General features: G+C 38.0%; 1 protein-coding gene across 1 annotated transcript in view; it reads right to left on the bottom strand.

Moving 5' to 3' along the window:
- The window catches only part of bahcc1b (BAH domain and coiled-coil containing 1b), a 227,074-nt gene that overhangs the window by 41,551 nt on the left and 166,863 nt on the right, over positions 1-18,660 (bottom strand). The window contains 10 exon segments of the mRNA XM_051918733.1: positions 2,124-2,350; positions 6,322-6,480; positions 8,492-8,700; positions 10,192-10,306; positions 17,497-17,740; positions 17,772-17,921; positions 17,924-18,280; positions 18,318-18,489; positions 18,491-18,624; positions 18,626-18,659. Of these exon segments, the coding sequence (XP_051774693.1) occupies positions 2,124-2,350; positions 6,322-6,480; positions 8,492-8,700; positions 10,192-10,306; positions 17,497-17,740; positions 17,772-17,921; positions 17,924-18,280; positions 18,318-18,489; positions 18,491-18,624; positions 18,626-18,659 (1,801 nt within the window).

The raw sequence follows: 18,660 nt of genomic DNA, 5'->3' as shown, positions 1-18,660 counted from the left end.
AGAACAGGTCTCACTGAAGAATTTAGCATGCTGTCCTACATGCAGTGAAACATGATTATATGTAGTATACGTCATAACATACACTAATACAATGAGCTTGGCAGAGCTCACAATAAAAAGAGTGATACAATCTGAAGTGATAGATAGATAGATAGATAGATAGATAGATAGATAGATAGATAGATAGATAGATAGATATTTTGTCTCCAAGGGGAAATTAAAACTTTACTCAAAGAAAAAAAGAATTGTAAAAATATTAAAACATAATCTGATATTTACATATTTATAATACATATTTATAATATATTAGGGATGCTCCAGTCTGTTTTTGTAAAGCTGATCACTGATTACATGTTACTAGATCGGTCCATTCAGATATAAATTCAGATTTATAAAGTTCTTCTTTATCCCTTTACAAAAAACTTTTTACACTAATCTACCACATAACCAGACAAACAGAAGTTTTATGTCCTGTATTAAAGAGCATTTTTATAATTAAACTATAGACCACAAGTGTGAAATTCTGTAAGCTTATTGTTATTGTCCATTGATGCGACTAAAGTCCATTCGGACACGCACCTCCAGGTTCAGGAACAGTTTCTACCCAACTGCAATCAGACTCATGAGCAATCCGTAACCTTGTGTCACCTCCACTGCTACCTGTACATATACTTCTGCCACTGTCTCTATTTATTCCTAGGATTCTGGTTTTATTTATTTACTTATTTATATTCATTTATTTATTGTGTTTTTTTTTTTGTTGTCTTGTCTATGTTCACTGTCTGCAGGGGCACATGCAAGCAAGCATTTCATTGTACATGATACTTGTACACATGGCAATAAAGAATTGAAATTGAAATGTTTAGTGACTATAAAATATTCAAATAAATAAAATTTCCATAGAATATATACTTTAACTAAATATACAAAAATATCCATAATACTTGTGGCATAGAAGAAAATAAAATGCTTCTCATAATTACAAGCTGTCCTTTTCTGTAATGTATCAATCTGAAACCAGGCTTTATGATACAAACATATATATATATATATTTATTCTCACACAATTAATTAATTGATATTGGCAATTAAATGCTGCTTAAATGTAAGTATACATGCATTTATACATTTTATTCATTTTATATCATTAATTGCATTACAGCTGTTTGCTATTAAAATACACATTTATTATATATTCATACAGTTGTTTTTTTTCTTCAGTGTATCAACTAGACATTCGTAATTGTTGAGGTATTATTATAAAATATGGATTACCATTTTAGTTATATAGTATTTGTTTCTCACCAAAACTTATGCTGTATGACACACAGCAACAAATAATAAACGCAGTACAAATCTTTTAAAAAAAAGTCTATTGGTTACTAAGCAGCAATTTCAAATTAATCTTTATCTTTTCTTTCTCCAATTAAAAGTGTAAGCTGCTGCATTTTAAACTAGTTGCACAGGATGACTTTTCTGATTCATTTTTTTTTCCAGTTTATTACTCAACTTTCTTTAACTTAAGGGCTTATACCAATAGCCTCCCGTTCACTGCTATAACAAGCTTCCCCTTGCTACACCTTGTTTACACGGAAGGAAGTTTGCTGCAAAAAGAAAAAAAAAAAGATATGCTGGCTCAACTACCATTACATCTCGCATAAAGGAGCACTACAACTCAATTACTGTAAAGCTTAGAAAAGCAGGGGCTGAACAATCTTTTTTTGTGATTGGCCTTTTTACCGATCACTGACTGAGTGTTTTGGTTTTTTTTTTTTTAGTGAAAATTGGCCAATTTTGATCAGTATCTGATTGATCAGAGCATCCCTATAATATATATAACTGTATATTTGTGCTCACAACGAAAAATAGCCCAATGAGTTCAGCAAACCGCAACACAAATGGTGTAGCAAAGCTCACAACAAATGTTAGTGTTTCAATGTATAATACAGATTAGTTAAAATCAGGTGCTGAGTTGCACATTAAATGGAGTAACAGACTATAGACAGAATCTGACACAGAACCTGTTATACATTACCCCACTGAGCAAAATGACATCAGACATACAATGGATAAGGCAACAAAGAGAAGCGTAATGTAGTACAGAGCAAAAAGATTTAAACTACCTGCAGGTGACTCTGCCGCTGTTGTAAGTCTGCATTTTGTGCAGCCCTCTGCTGTTGCTGCTGCTGCTGCTGCTGTTGTTGATGCTGCTGTAGAGCATATAATTCTTGCTGGCGCAAAAACTGTGAGCGGGAGTACATGGTGGGAAGTTGTGCGGGGTGTTGCATGTGAGAGCCAGGGCCACGGGTTCCATACATCGGAGGCCAGAGGGATGGCTGCTCCATGACATCTGTGAAACAGAGAAATGTAGAGATCAGTATTTAACTGCATTCTCTTCACCCTTTCCAAGTGCTTAGTAAAAGTACTGAAAGAAGTGTCTTAGTAAACGTTTCCACAGCAAACCAAACAAACCTTGGAAAACAGAAATGTATGAAAAAATACTTGGGGAAAAGCTTCAACTTTTATATTCTTGCTAACACCACATACACAGCAATGCTATGAACGATGTCATCAGAGTGTAACTACACATGACAAAAGGACAAAAAAAAAAAAGTATGATTTCTTTTTACATCCTAAGAAAAAGACACAAACATGAGAATGAGTTTACTATGTGCCTCAAGAGAGTCACTAGTTTGGAAAAGCACAAGGTTGAGGAGAAGATGGTAAACAAGTTATTTAACTTTGCCAGCAGTTAAAAATTCTCATGTTATACAATGGAGAAAGAAATAGAAGTTTTACCCTGAATTACTAAAGAGCAGAATCCATGTCCATCCTCTGAGTTGACAGATTATCTGTCTGATTAAAGTGGTACTGAAGTTTGCAGAACAATTTGTATTGGTTTATCTGGTAATCAACATGCCTTGTATGTCATTGCCAAGATTTCTGAGAAATTTAACATTACTCCACTAACCCTTTAACAGATTTCCCAAAAGCATACAAAGTGGATTTAAGAAAAACACATTGTTATCTATCCCTGCCATGCTGAATTTTACCCACTGGTGGGTAACTGTGTACCAAACTAACTGTGTTACCAAACAGAATCTCACAGGTGCAATAGGAGTTGACAGTGCCATTAGAAATTCAGGGGAAAAGGCATTGGCAAGATTTTAAAAGAATACCTAAGAATAAAGGCAACACTAGTATTGAGCCTTTATTGAAAGCAAGGAATGTTAAATAATTTGTATGCTAATTAATTCTGAGAGACATTATTTGTTATATTATTCTTATACTTGCAGAAATTACATTTGTAAATTGCATGTACAAGTATACATTTTGATACTAAGTATGTTAAACACCTTGTTCAGAGAATGTACAAGTTTTATATTTCTACATTATTCATATTATCTATGCAGTTTCTAATTTTCCGACTACATAATATGGAAAATACATGCTTGCAAGGAAATCTTGACCACAGCAAAGTTCAGGCTTCATCATAAGTGGTAAGGGACATTAAAAAAAGAAGGCGAAAAGCAAAACACTAGATGCTGTGCTCCTAATACCTCTTCTAAATAATCTCCAAGATTTTTATGCCCACCAATGCGACATAATTACTCTCTCAACCTAGCCAGCATTTCAGTGATATGTGCTATGGAAATGTTACTCTGCCTTGTTAAGGTGGTAATGCTGCAGCATGAGAAGCATTATTACAGGGATTGTTTTTGCTTCATGTCAGCTCTGCAGAGATCATGCTGACCCTAAAAATAAATTAGTCAAAGTCCCATTATAACAACTGGCACCACCTGCTGTCAGGAGGCTGGAAACAGTAATGTCGTCACTAGATAATTAACTGGTGGGAAGACGATGGATTGCTGGAGATGACAACCTGTCTTGATTTAAAAGTCCTAGAGGAACAAAGAATAATAGCCATGCTCTCCCACTCCCACACAGAGCCAGGCTGCAAGCCTGGAGCCTGGCGGGGAACTTGGTTCCCATGTCCCAAAATGATTATATGTCCCCTGCCGATTTGACCCAAGACAACATCAGTATGATACATGTTAACAATGGTCATATAACTCTATGATAAAGCATCCCACAGTCTTAGTAGTCCCGCCTTTTTATCTAAAAGTGTATTGCTATGATATTTATTAATACCTGCAATAAATCCCTCCCTCCTCCTGTTTAGGTCCAGGAACATTTGTTCTAAACGATTACCCTGACTAGGATAATGTTTCTCAGGGGAAAGGCTTTGTGGCTACACTTCCTTTTTCAACTGGAACTCCTATTGAGCAAGGAAGGAAATATATAAGTGAAGACTGAAAACTAATTAAATTTTACAGCCTGTTTGCTAAACAGGGGCACTCACATGGCAGATTCGTTCAAGCTTCATTTTATTTATTTATCCTCACCCCCACCCCCACCGAAGTACTTTTTGTTTTTCTTCTGTTGCTCAAGTGTATTGTTATTTCCTCTGAAGCTGAGTGATGATGATCTTATTCCTGGTTCCTCTGGCCCAAAGTAACTCAGGCTGAAGGTCACAAATAACACATTTATGGCCATTTGGAGAGGCTGTGCCATATAACCACCAGCAGAGGTGTCAGTGCCTTTTCCAATAATGCACAATGGAAAGAAGTGGAGGGATCAGGAGACAAGAAAGAAAGAAAAGAAAATAAGCACCTCTCCTTTAATGTATCATAGTTACCTTATCATGAGGCTCTTCTACCTGCAGTAAATTCCTCTAAATTGCATAGTACATTTTGCTAACAGTTTCATGCAATTAGGCAGAAATGGGCAATTAGCTGCAGCTGATTTGCTTATTTCCATCTAAAGTGTGCCTTGCAATTTCATGCAGTTAGCAGGTACATGCAATTACCCTTCTTGCTTTTAAAAATAATTGCTTTGATTCTAGAATGAGAATAAGGTGGTCTGTGTGCATAGGCAGAACCTTCGATTTCAGGGTTTAACACCATGTAGCTAAACTGTCTGGCACAGGACTTAGCTGAAGATCTTCACCCAACTCAAAACTCCTAACTGAAGCAGCTAAGGGATTCTAAGAGGAAGACATGGTTAGACAGAATTTATAGCGGGAACTTGGTGTAAACTCACATGTATTTCATCCTGTGTAATAAAAAACAAATAATTCACTAATGTGAATAATTTTTGGTGAACAGAGGTGTAACAAGCCTAATGGCAACTACGTGCTTATAATATTTTGTTAAGAAAAGGATAAATAATGGTAAAAATGAACCTGACCATGAACATGTTTATTTTCCTGTATTGAACGGTAGCAGAAAAGATGTAATCTTTCAATGTCCAATTTTACCACCAAGTTTTATTACTCCTACCACATTCAGGAATGTGTGCTTTGTACAATCATACAGTCACATCATTATGCAAAAGGTCTGGTGCAGAATGGGACTTGCTTTGTGTTGTGTTGTCTGATGTGATCATGGTCTATTCGCCAGCACAATTTTACCTTAAAGCGTTTGGTAATCCAATTGGGTACATTTAATAAAGTAAGAAACATGATGCAGTACAACACTTTTTATAAAGTGTAATATTTCAAAGCAATGCAAAAAAATAAAATAAGAAAAGGAAGAGTAGTACAGGTTCTGAGAGTACAAGTTTCTGCTCAGCTGGAAAGTGGCAAGCATCAGGGTTACAATGGGGCAGTTAGCTACATCTTTTCAGGAGTGACTCCTGAAAGAAGTTAATACTTCAAGCAAAAGGCTAACTGGGAAGAAGGCAAAAAAATTCCAGAACTATAAGACAGGCTTAAGCACAAATTTTGTGGTAGAAAAGTAGGATACTACAGTCCCTACTGATGTCCTTAGGAGTGTAGAATATCCAGGGGACTCAAAGTAACCCCATTGTGAGGCTGAAGCTGAGAGGTTCCTTAAGGGAAAGGCTCAGTGACAGGGAGGTAGTGAAGTCAGAGGCATAGACAGAAAATATTTTAAGATAAGGAGATACAAGATAGAGAACCATTTCTTGAATGTTAGAATGGGAGGAAAGCACATTGATTGCTCAGTTCATGAGTAAACATCAGTCGCAGTTTGTTTTATGTTTACTTGTTACTGTTAGGTTATCTCTTGTCCCATCGTTCTTTTTTTAAATTCAGCACTACATTTTTTATGCATCTTGAATGTTTTTGCCATGTTCAGCTGGGCTAAAATAACCTTTATGTGATGTTCCTGTTGTACTGCATTTTGCTTTGCACTGGGCAGAAATCAAAGCAAAAAAATAAAAATAAACACAAAGGATTGGCTCTACAATTGAATTATCAGCAAGATCCACAGTAATAATAACGTTAACTGCTTTTACCCAGATGATGCTTAGCAGAGTGGGAGGGGGGTTCTGTTGGCAACACAACCAGTTGAGCAGATGGGTCTTGGGGAAGTGGCAGGACAGGTTGTAGGGGACTAGACATTGCTGTTGAGAAACCAGGTGGTAGATTCTGGTGAAGAGCTGCATGGCTAATTCCTGTAAAGAAAAAGGATGGAACCTTGAGGAAGGAAAGGCACACAATTGTTCATTCTATTTTTTTAATGTCTTTGTAACAATAACCTTGTCCCTACACTTTTTAATACTTGGGAATGTGGCTACATGGGAAAGTACTCCAACCAGCTGCAAAGCAGATGTGGCCCTGTGGGTAGTGCTAAGAGGTTCAAAAACAATGATATCTAGCTAGGCAGAGACTGCATGTGGGAGAAAACACAACTACAGTATTCTCAAATGCCCAATGTAGAGGATACACCCACACTGCCCACTTCTGTGAGATGACCTTACACATATTAAAAACTACAGAATGTAAAACTCCCACAGCACAGGAATTTAGGAAGATGTATTTCTTGAGTTTCTAGCAGCAGACAAAAGCAAACAAAGTCTGATGAAAGCAATGGAGGTGCAGCATTGTTAAGAAGAAATTACTCACTAGCTGGGGTATTAATTCTAAGGAGATACTTTGGTTGGCTGGAGTCACCCTGTACCCCTACATATGTTTCATTTGATCTTATATAATCAAGCACACCCAGGGAGATATCAGAAAGGCACCATACTGCTTTAAGACTGCTGCCATTCATGCTGAGAACTTAATCAAATGTTTCTCAGGACAACTAGGAAAGCAATGCTGGAGGAGTAACAGGAGTAAAACTGTAGCTTTAGTCACACCACTAATAATCAGTAAGGGGCTGCAAAATTGGGTGCCTCAAACAATGGACCAAAATATCCACAAGAACACAAGGAATCTTTGAGAGCTTTATATGAAGACCACATGAAGGAGTCACTAACAAAAACAATGAAACCTCCACTTGAGTGAATAATGTCTTTTACACTGCAGATATACTCCTGAAGACATGCTGATCCAATAAGACTGTTACAGCTTTTTTGTCTCTTCAGGCTTAACTAATTGTTCAGGTATAAATACAGCATGGATGGCTCAAATGAGCTGCTGGCTAAATCTATTTTTAACTATCATAATTGTAACAAATGGACAAAGATAAGTTTGATTGCAACAGTCTGCATAATGTGAAGAAGGTGCTGAAAGTGAAAGTCGAAAGGAAGTATTCTGCTAAAGCTTAGAACTCTACATATGCATTTATTTTATAGTTCCTTACTTGCTAAATATGATAACACGGCAGAAAAGTATAACACTACCAAACTCCTAATGAATCAGAAAGGTTAGGCAACAGTGTGCATACATTCTGTAATCGGAGCTTGACAGAAATTACACTATTGTTGTGTATGATGTTGAATGACTGCTTACACTCTTAGGGGTCCTAGCATACTCAAAATCAGTTGAAATCTATGCTATGGATTATTAAGTTGGTTATAACTGAAGCGCAGAAAACATTCTGAACAACAATTTGTTCCTTTCAATGTTTTCAAAAATCCAGATCATCAGTCTTTCATCTCATATGAAAGATTACAACTCCTAAACCATATTATTCCCTTTCAATGTAATGGAACAATTGTATGGGAGTTCTGGTCCAAAGTAGACAAGTGCTGTCCCACCTGGCTATCACCCCACTGACAACAGTAAACCGGTTTTGTAAAGAGGTGTTCCATTATAGTACTGACCAGGCCAAGCCCTGCTTAGTTACCAAGAATGTTAACAGACTCTGCAGTGTAGTTAACATATAAAGAGATTTAGAATATGCCAGATTTTATAAAGAGAAACACCAACTGTCTGCAAAGGAACAATGTCACTTTAAATCTGGATTCTGAAGATTAATTCATTCTTGCCACCATTTATAATGGTTTTCCTTTAAATGTAATTTCTTTCTTCTTCACACAAATTTATCCACTATCTTATTTTAGCTTGCTGAAAAAGAAGCCTCTAGAATTGTACAGTTAATTTTTACACCTCACAAATTTTACACTTTCCTACATCTTATACTCCGAGTCACAGACAGATAGTTGACATGTGTGCTCTTCTTCAACACAGTTATTCATGCACATGTGATGAATGGCTAATTGCCTAAAGCAAACTGACCATAAGTGTGACCTGTCATCCACAAGGAGGGACTTCCTGTCCGTTGTATCCAGTGGTGGTGGGCAGGATGGGTGTGTGCTGCTGGTTCAGCTCCCAACTGGCTGCTTTGCAGAGAAGCCCCTCCTGGCACCATAAGATGTGGAGTAAGGTCTCCATGACAGTTGCTGGAGGGATGGATTCTGGCAAATTCAACTCTCTCTTTGTTCTCCCTAGTATAAATCACACAAAGAAGGAATAATTACATACCTTTATATATGTGCCAGCCTCTCTTCCCACAGGCCAAAATGACAACTCTGGACTCTATATACATGACAATATTACTACTACTACAAATTAGAAGGAACCTGAAATGTAAATTTGGCTCCTATTTATATAGTAGTACTACATATTTTGCTTCTTTTTACTTAAAATATTTTTTCTTGTGAGAAATTCCAAGCTTGCAAAGAATCTTGAGAGTCAAATAAGACTACTTTATTATCCCATGGGGGGATTTATTTTGGCACATTAGTGTGTCCACTCCATCAACCTAACATACAAATCACATTAAAACAAATTAACATTAAAAGCATATAAGATAAAACATAAAAACCTAATCAACATTTAGCTAATTATTAAACTTAAAACATGACAATCTTTCAGTTTCACCATATTTGCTATTACAGGGTTTTAATCAAGAATGCGCATGCCTATAGTATTTTGCCTTCACTGAAAACAGGAAAATGCTTGTCTGATGTAGGAAGCTAATAGGAGTGGAAAGCATATGTCAGTCAGTCATTGTCCAACCCGCTATATCCTAACACAGGGTCACGGGGGTCTGCTGCAGCCAATCCCAGCCAGCACAGGGAGCAAGGCAGGAACAAAACCTGGGTAGAGCACAAGCACACACTAGGGACAATTTAGGATCGCCAATGCACCTAACCTGCGTGTCTTTGGACTGTGGGAGGAAACCCACGCAGACACGGGGAGAACATGCAAACTCCACGCAGGAAAGACCCGGGAAGCGAACCCAGGTCTCCTTACTACGAGGCAGCAGCGCTACCACTGCGCCACCGTTCTGCCCTTGGAAAGCATATGTGAGATCTGAAATGAAGTTTTGGACATGCTTGTGGATAGCCTGTTCACACACTGCTTGTAAGGTATAGTTCTGACATACTCCAATGATTTTCACGGCTACCCATATAAGTCAAGTTATTTCTGGCTTATGATGGAGTAAGACGCTGAGGCACCCTAACCTAATCTGCGTAATAGAATATGCTCTCAATTTCTGCGTACAAATAGAGAAGCGTTACTTTTTGTTTATTCACATGACCCTGCTCAGGATTAAGCATGCTTAGAAAATGATATGGTATTATACTTTTTGTTCACAGTACACAATTTTATCCTGTTCAGGAAATAAAGATAGTGTTGTGCCTTGAAACAGATGTTACCTACCTATATACTCCATGTTAATGTAGCATTTATATGAGCTCCTAAGTACTTGTATAAATTTACCTGTGCTACACTATGATTACAAACGAGCACTGAAGAGAGATCACTGATAGCACAATTTCCTTATTTTTTTTCTAAATCTGAACATAAGAAAATGATCATATACCACTGAACAAACCTCTTTACAAATTTAGCAGAGAGTACAAATTAAAATCAATATTACCATTTAAAATTAGAACTAGACATACAAGAAATATTTGCTGCAGACTAACCTGACAAAGAAATCCCTTTCTCGGTCAAGGCAGGAGAGTCCTAGCTGATCATCAGGAAGTCTTTTTCTCTCCTCTTCATTCTCTGCATCCAAAGGGAAGATGGGACGAGGAATCCCTGCACAAAAAAAAATATTAAAAAAATTATAATGAAAAACCTTTTTTATACCACAAAATTATTTTCTTTTCCCTTAACTCATTACCAGAGCCAGTGCTACTGACCACCAATCACCATACACTTTATGATTAGTCAAAAGATGTTACTCTTTACATTTGATCAAGCTTTGGAACTCTGTGAGGTGAGCTGGTACAGCAAGAAAGAATCACTGTTGTTTCTTTTTATATTTAAGCCATATGTCACCTTCCCTACCACCAGGGTTCTGCCAAATGGGGCTCTATACCCTTCGCCATTTTTTTGCTGCCTTAAGAACTTATGTTGTTTTTGGCTGAACTTCATGCAAGTAAACATTCAACAAGGTGTGTTCTTCACACAGAACCAAGCTATAGCCCGCAGCATCAACCATCCTCTGACCATGAACGTAATCTGTTCATGTTTGCACACTTTTGCAGTATTAGAGTTTGTTCCTCTAGTTACTTGAAGCAACTGCCATTTCTTCTGATTTTCAGTTATATGTATTTTAAGAAATTACTTCTAGAATATTTCGGTTTAGAATTGTGGCAGAGGATAATTTCTAAGTGACACAAGTTTCTTCTCCACAAGTAATACTAAATTGTACTGGTTTAAATGTGTGCATTTCCAAGCAACTTTGTGGAGCACTGGTGCAGGACAAGTTCATACCCTGTGCACAACTGAATTGGCTTTTGAAAACCAACAATTCTGATTTAGAGAAACCAGGTACAAAAACATGTATACACTTTTAATAATACAAGCTGCTACTTTGCAGATTTCAATCCAGTAAAATAGCAAATTCAGCTATTTAACTTGCACTATAAACTGTGATATGCATTTATTTGTCAAGCTTAGAATCTCAGAAAATCATCTATCATCTGAAAGACAAAATCAGTACACTGTGTTGCAAACCTGATTTCAGATAAGCAGTTTACACAGGAACACTGTTAATCCATTCCCTTTATTTATTTAGCTCATTTTTTATCGACTTATGGATCACAGGTACATTGTACATATTTAAAAAAAATGAAACATTGGCAAGTTAGATAACTTGCTTAAAGTGCACATTAAGTCAGTAATAGTAACCAACAAACAGCCTTGACCACTAGCTTAAACAACATCCAGCACTGTATGGTATGTGATGCTGCATGTGTTTGGGGGCCTGCTGCCAACACAAAGTTGCAACCATATGTACCTCCAGACAGATCACATTTAAACATGTGGTAATTTCTCCAGACATATTAACACCACACAAGAGAAAGGCAGCCTGAAGTAACTCTTAAGAAAACACGTCATTGTGTTTTAGGAAACCTAAGCCTTTCCTGCCTTGTTTCTCTGCATCCAATATGGCCACCAGGTTACTGTCAACATCCATCAGGTCTAGCTTCCCCAGACATTTATGGATGGGTCAACTGTCATCCACAAAAAAAAAGCTATAATTGAGATTCTTCATATATTTGTTTTGTTCAGTTCCTTTTTTCTTTCCTACAAAAGGAAGAAACTGGGTAATGGGGCCTGTGTCTTACTGTATTATAATGCAATAGTCTGGACTTGGTTGTTGGCCATCTGATCTGGCAGTGAGGCCGAACAAGGATACTTTTGCAACTTTTTATTAATGCTTAGAGTGTTGCAATGTGTGGTTTCAGTCTTTACACAAGAAGTTTATTATTGCTGTGTTTTTACTTGGCATAAACTCATCATAAACAAGAGGGCGCGCAAATGGCTGTGATAACACATGGTTTTAGGTCAGGTTCTCTGTGCCTTCATTAAAAAGGGATGGCTGTTCTGATTCTTGCACACCAACACACTACATTGCTTTTTTTGAGCAGCGTCTTGAGTGAAAACATACAGTAAAACTTGACCACAAAAACTTATGAACAGCTTCATTAGGAGTTCACTGCTTAAAATGATACTTCTCTATATGTAGCCCTTATAGGGAGACTGTATAGCTGCCAAACAGCACTTTGTACAGCTTTCAAGGAGCTTTGTAACACTGTAATGACTTTCTTGTGGATTTGCTTTGCTATTATGGCTTTCTTGTTTTCAAGTTGCCTACTAGAGCATTTGAGTAGAATGCAGTTTGTTGCTCTCCTATACATTCTCTATCTCCATTTCACCACATTCTCTTTCTCATGTTGTATTAAGAATGGTCACCAAATAAGTAAACTTAAGTGCAAGACTGAAATCAACTGTGGCACTACAAAATTACACATTTACTTAAATATGTTACATAGGTAATTTTATTAGGAGAGGAAAAACAAAAAATCGGTATGGATGGAAAGGTCCATCCTGTACTTCCATGCAAGTTACACTTTAGTGATACCACAGGAAACTAATAGAAGGTGTCACAATACAACAGAACCAATTGTACTGTACAATAATATACAACCATGTCCACTAACATATTTATTATGTGTACAAATAAATGTACAGTAAGATTAACATGAAATTGAACTAAGTGAACAACTTAAATGACATTTAATTTGATGCCTCTGTGCACCTTGACCTTTACAGATCTATCTTTTGTGGGTTTATTTCTTCTGTTCATCATCCAGCATGTGCTTTGGTAGGGCAAATAAGCCGTTTGCTATCTTCACTTATATTTTTCTGTAACGGTGTATTTGCATGTGTAGTCGTGTGCGTGCCATTGTACATTTATTTTAATAAATTATTTATCTCAAAAAGTACTCATGCTTAAAATACAGGTTAAAGATTTGTCTACAGGAGTTATTGTTGTACATACGTAGGTCAAACTGTTTTTTTGAAGGAGATAAGTTGTGGTCCAAATGCAATAGGCTTGGAGCTTGTTACAAGACAGACACAGTGTAACTTGCTTGAAGACATTTTTTTTTTTAGATTGTTATTGTTTTCAGGGTGGATATCTTGGAAACTGCTCTTTCTAAATGTGTGTATCTTTGCTAGGATGTAGTTACCCAAATTAAATACACAGTGCCAAAATAACTGCATCATTTTCTGGTGAAAACTATAATTGTAAGACATAAAAAATCAGTATTGATTTTCTACAGACATATATACACAGACACCACACTAAAATCAACTTTTCTCAATGTTTTGAATATTGCAGAATCAGATTCTGAACTTGATAGTGAATCTTTGACCTCATCGCTCAACTTCTATTTATGTGGAAATAAAAAAAAAAAAAAGGAAATATATTTTGCATTCATACTGCATACAGTTTGACATATGCCGTGCGTGATCTGAAAATTGACTTCCCCTGAGCAAGAAGGTAGTCCTTAATCAGTTATAAAAATGAAAAATTACATATCAAATTATACTATACCTTCTCCTGTTTAATACAACGTATATATACAATTCTCAAACCCACTCAATCCAATTCAGCGTCAAGCGCAAGCACAGAGAGCAGAGCAGTAAACAGCTCTTGGCAAAATGTTAGTTCATCAGAGGGCCCACTCATGCACACACTTACTTTCACAATTTTAAAGGGGACCAATCTGGAACTGGCATTCAACCCAACCTAAAAATCTTTGGGATCTGCATGCAAAAATAGGAGCACACTGAGGAAAACCCATGATGTTACTGAAAAAACATGCAAAGTCATCATGGACAGAGACTGTGTGTAGGACTGAATGTATGACACGATCAGTGAAGTCAATGTGATTTTTTTCATAGTCCTGGTACCATACATTCATGTAACAATGCTGAAATGGAGAGAGCCTGCAACAGTAAGACGATGCCCTCGATGTCAGTAGCTTGACTGGTCACCAGAGAGGAGCAGTTCTCTTTTAGCTCAGCTAGCTATGATGCCTGTACTCGGCATTCTGAATCCAGGACCTTAGTTTGTGCCCAAGCAACTTCAAGTGAGGATGCACATCTGAGGGGGGCACTTGACAGTGAATTTCACGTTTTGCAAACTCAAAATATAGACAAAGGGATGGTTTCAAAAACATGCCTTCCGCAATTGAGGGGTAGGTTTACATATGTTATGAATAATTTTTTTTTTTTTTTAAACAATGATTTTTGTCACTGTCTCTGTATATTTTGACTAGCAAGGGTGGAATTTTCATTTAAAGAATAGCCTGTGTAAAGGGTACTAAGGAATTTCATGAATCATCCTCAGGTAAAACATGCACTTGTAAGTCTTTTAGCACAACATTGCGCATACCTGCAGAAAATGTGCATACCTGGGATGTGAAAATATTGTGGAAAAAGCGATTGTCAGTCATTTCAATAGACCCTTTCAGCAACCGTCATACTTTGAGCCTATAGCTTGTAGCACACAGATAGGCACCGTGAGGCATCAGCACTAAGCAGTGTGTCACTGCAGCTGATGTGGTCAATAAAAAAATGACAGCTGTCCATTTCATCCTCCTAGCTTTGATTGCTTCTTCTAGTTTAATTTTGGAAAATGAAAAAATGTCTGAAGAAGTTTGTGATTTATGATGGCTAGAAAATTGCCCTTGAGTAACACAAATGGTGGCCATGCTTGACAAAGTGGGCTCCTTGCTGAATACATTTTAGCTTTTTCCAGCCGTAACTCCCACTCTCTACACCAAAGGCATTTGTCCTTGATAGACACTATTTTACATTTTCCACCTGAACCCCACCAATCGGCAGCTACCCACAGCCTTGCTGTAAATGATCCTTACTGTCTCTCTTTTTCTCTTTTTTCTTTAAATGGTTGCAGCTCCTTGTTCATGTCTCATAGAGGTAAATTTTTGCTATGAAGCTAAAGTTTGACATATTAATGTTTAAAACAAATTAAGACCTTGCCTGCAAAATAGTATAGTCTGAGATTTTAAATCACTATCAAAATACAACTGTAGCATTCATAAAACTAGCTGACAATAACCACAGCCCAGTGGTGAACCCCTGCATAGGAAGAGAAGGACAGAAGTGAAGAGACAAAATGAGCTCTTTTAAAAATGGTCGAATATCACCAAAAAAAAAAAAATACATATATGTCTCAGACTTTTCTGATATCTGTGCAGTCTTTAAATATGAATCAATACACAGGCTTCAAAACCTGTGCATTAGCTGTGTCTTAGGATTTTTGTTTCATATTTCTTTGAAGCTGCATTGGCCGCAATTGAAAGCCACTATATTTATTTATTTATAAATACAGCTTCACTAAACAGTTTTGGGGCAAATCAATGAAGGGCAGATTTGAAAAAAATCGATAAAATCATGTTCAAAAATACCCAAAATATAAACCTTAATTTCAATGCAGCAATATTAAAAACAAAGCCACTAAATATCTTCTCTAAAATTTAATGCAATGATATACTGTGCACAGTCACAAATACGGCACTACTTTGTTTAATTCTGAAATTTTAACAGTGCAAATCATTGGTGACACAGGGAGCAATTGTCCATGTATACAATATCGGAACGACTTCTTCACATGAAGGGCTGTTACTAACAGGTCGGAATGGTTCTCTAGTCGAAGCTCATCGAAACGGGCTTTGTCTTTTGTGTGCAACTGCTCAGTTCATAACACTGTAATTTTCCTCTTTCACTCGCAGTAATGTTTTCTTTATACCAAAAATAAATCTGACATTTTACAGGCTAAATTTCTACATACCAGGCCTGTGTAGCTTATTATACTTAGATATATAACATCACTATGTATGCATGCATTTTTAAAAATACTCCTTGCATTTATATGGTGATTGAATCCACATCAAATACTAAAATTTTGTGTTTACACTATAACCAGGTCCTTATTCTGTATAATCAGTTCTTAAAACACCTTGAGTAAACCCTACGGCTTCACATGTGCATGAGGCACACCCTGCAACCACCCACGGCTTTCCTTTTAGTCTTGAATTTAGTAAAATTCCAGTGATTGCCTTGACAAAACATTACCGTTTTGAAGCACAAGAAATAAGCAAAACTGCAGTTAACTTTAAATTATTTACTTAGCCACTTTATGTTTGTTGTTTTACAATATACAGCATCATTTCCACTATCATCTCTCCTGAGTCCAGTTTTATAACAGCAGACTAATCTGGATCTGTATAGACCCACAAGAAGGAATATTAGACCCGATTCATACTATGATCCTAATCAGGTAGCCCTTTATATGGAGTAGAATTAATAGTGTGAAGGCATCTACTGCTCAATTAAATTTGTTTGAAGTGTCAACATACAATTGCTGTAGCTCCCATAGACATATACAGTATGTTTTGAAGTAACTAATATCTGAAGTTAAAAGGCAATTTTGGTGAAAGTGGCTTATAGCCGAAATATAAAACAATTTTCAAAAAAAGAAATGGGACAAGGAGGGTTACAAATGAAAGGTTCAATTGAAAATGAAAGAAGCTGGTAAGGAAATAAAATATGATTTAATTAGAACAGAAGGGGATAGCAGACCACCAAAGCAGCCAAAGAAGCTGACATTTATCTGACTAATACTGATCTTGAGAGCAATCTCCAAAAAACAACACTAGTGAAAAAGGTATCAAATTTCAAAACATATCATAGGCTTTATACCAGTTTAACTGGCACCATACTGTATACTGCATGTTGAGTTTGGTCGGGGCAGGACAGTTAACCCACTCTCAAAAGTAGTAGCCCTACTAGATATCTGTGGGTTGCCAGAAAGGAAGAAAATGGACATGCCTGAATGCCTCCTTTTTTAAAACAGACTGCTTTCTTTTGGGTTTACTTCAGTCTGTGGTCCTGACTCTGTCTATATTATCTGCTGTTTTTATTAGTAAGAGACACCAAGCTGCAGGAGAGGCTGGCACTGATTGCTCACTATTATGTGCTGCCCAGTGTCACCCCAGATTAAGTGCTTTTCTTTCCAAGTTTTAGCTAAGGCAAAAACATCTATACACTGATAGGGGTGTACACTTATGTAAAGATCATGGAGGTTCCATTCAACTATTTTTAAATTTAATTATATACACTAAGAAAAGAGGCATAGCCTGCCCCAAATATTGGGGAATTATGGTAGCACTGAGCTTGGAACAAAGAAATGAGCATCTCTCAAGAGCCTTGATCCTCAAAGTCTGTCACCACAATGTAACAGTAGTAATTCGGTCATTGTCATATTGCAGGAGTAAGAGTACTGGATATGAATAAAGTGTAAAGCTCAGTTACCACCTGCACCATCCCACCCTATACCTAAAACCTCAACCCTTCCCAGCGAAAGTATTAGTTGTATAAATAGGACCTCTCTCATAGCTCCATACCTTTCATGGATGGCATCACTCTGCCCTGCCGACTGTGCCCGGAGTGGGGTGTCAGGGGGTCTGCTCTGTGCTCTCTTTGCCTAGCCACTGCCACAGCAATGCCTACAGGTGGCTGCCGCACCTCCCCTTCGCCATGGTGACTCTCAGCTGTGTCACGACTTCGCCCGCTGCAGTCTGGTCGCTCAGGCTCATTAGATAGTGCTTTCCGTGGGGCAATGGCTGCTTTGCTTCTTGTAAGGCGCAGCTGCTGTTGCCATTTGTGTTGGCCACACTACTGTTCCCATTACTGCTGAAGCCTTAAGGTTGCCTAATCCTCCAAAGGGACTCTTCTGAGATAGCAGCAGAGGCTGGTGCTGGCTGCTGTACTTGATTAAGCTCTTCATGGCAGATGACTCACCCTGTGTGCCTTGCATCTCTGAATGACCAGGCTCTGTGACATCCCTGGCTGACCATTTGGCTGATTCTGCTGCCTATTGAAAGGATCCAGGTAGGCTTTCCTCTGCTGCTCATCCTCTGCCTGGTTCTGGTGTCCACGGACGGCCCAGGGGGGTAGATGCTGTGGTGCACTACTGCTGTATCCCATAGATGTCAGCTCCAGTTTTCGCTTTATGTCCTGCCCATTGTTGCCTGGAGTCAGGTCACCTCCTGCCTCAGTCACAGGCCTGTGTTGCTGGTGCCTGATTCGGGCCACTTTTTGCCCACCCCGCTCTAAAGTGCATCCACTACCATTGGTGCCTCCCTGCTGGTGGCCACCTTTGTTGGAAGAAGACAACACTTCCAGTGCCTGAGCTGAGGGGCAGGAGGTGCACCTGAATGGGAGCAGGTCCCGGAAGGGTGGGGTGCTGATGTATGGGATGCTTTTTTCCTGAAGTGTTTCCTGTGTGGTTCCCAGTATGGTTATCCTTTGCCCCCTGGGGTAGCGAAGGCCTGAATAAATCTAATTCAGCATTACTAATGCATTCCAGACTGCGGGATCGAGTTCCTTGAGGGCGTCTGCTGGTGCTGTAAGTGCTGGTGTTGACTCTGAAGCCAATCTGGAGCTTTATCTGCCTTCCCGTAAGGTGGATGCTGTTGCTGCTTTCTCTGACAACTGTTAGATGGGCCATTGTTGTTACCACTGTTATTTTTTATCCAAAGTCCTGTCTTTGGTACCAGTACCTCCTG

The sequence above is a fragment of the Erpetoichthys calabaricus genome, chromosome 14 (assembly GCF_900747795.2).
Source record: "Erpetoichthys calabaricus chromosome 14, fErpCal1.3, whole genome shotgun sequence".
NCBI classification, from domain to species: Eukaryota; Metazoa; Chordata; class Cladistia; order Polypteriformes; family Polypteridae; genus Erpetoichthys; species Erpetoichthys calabaricus.
This window is presented reverse-complemented; position numbering and strand designations above follow the sequence as displayed.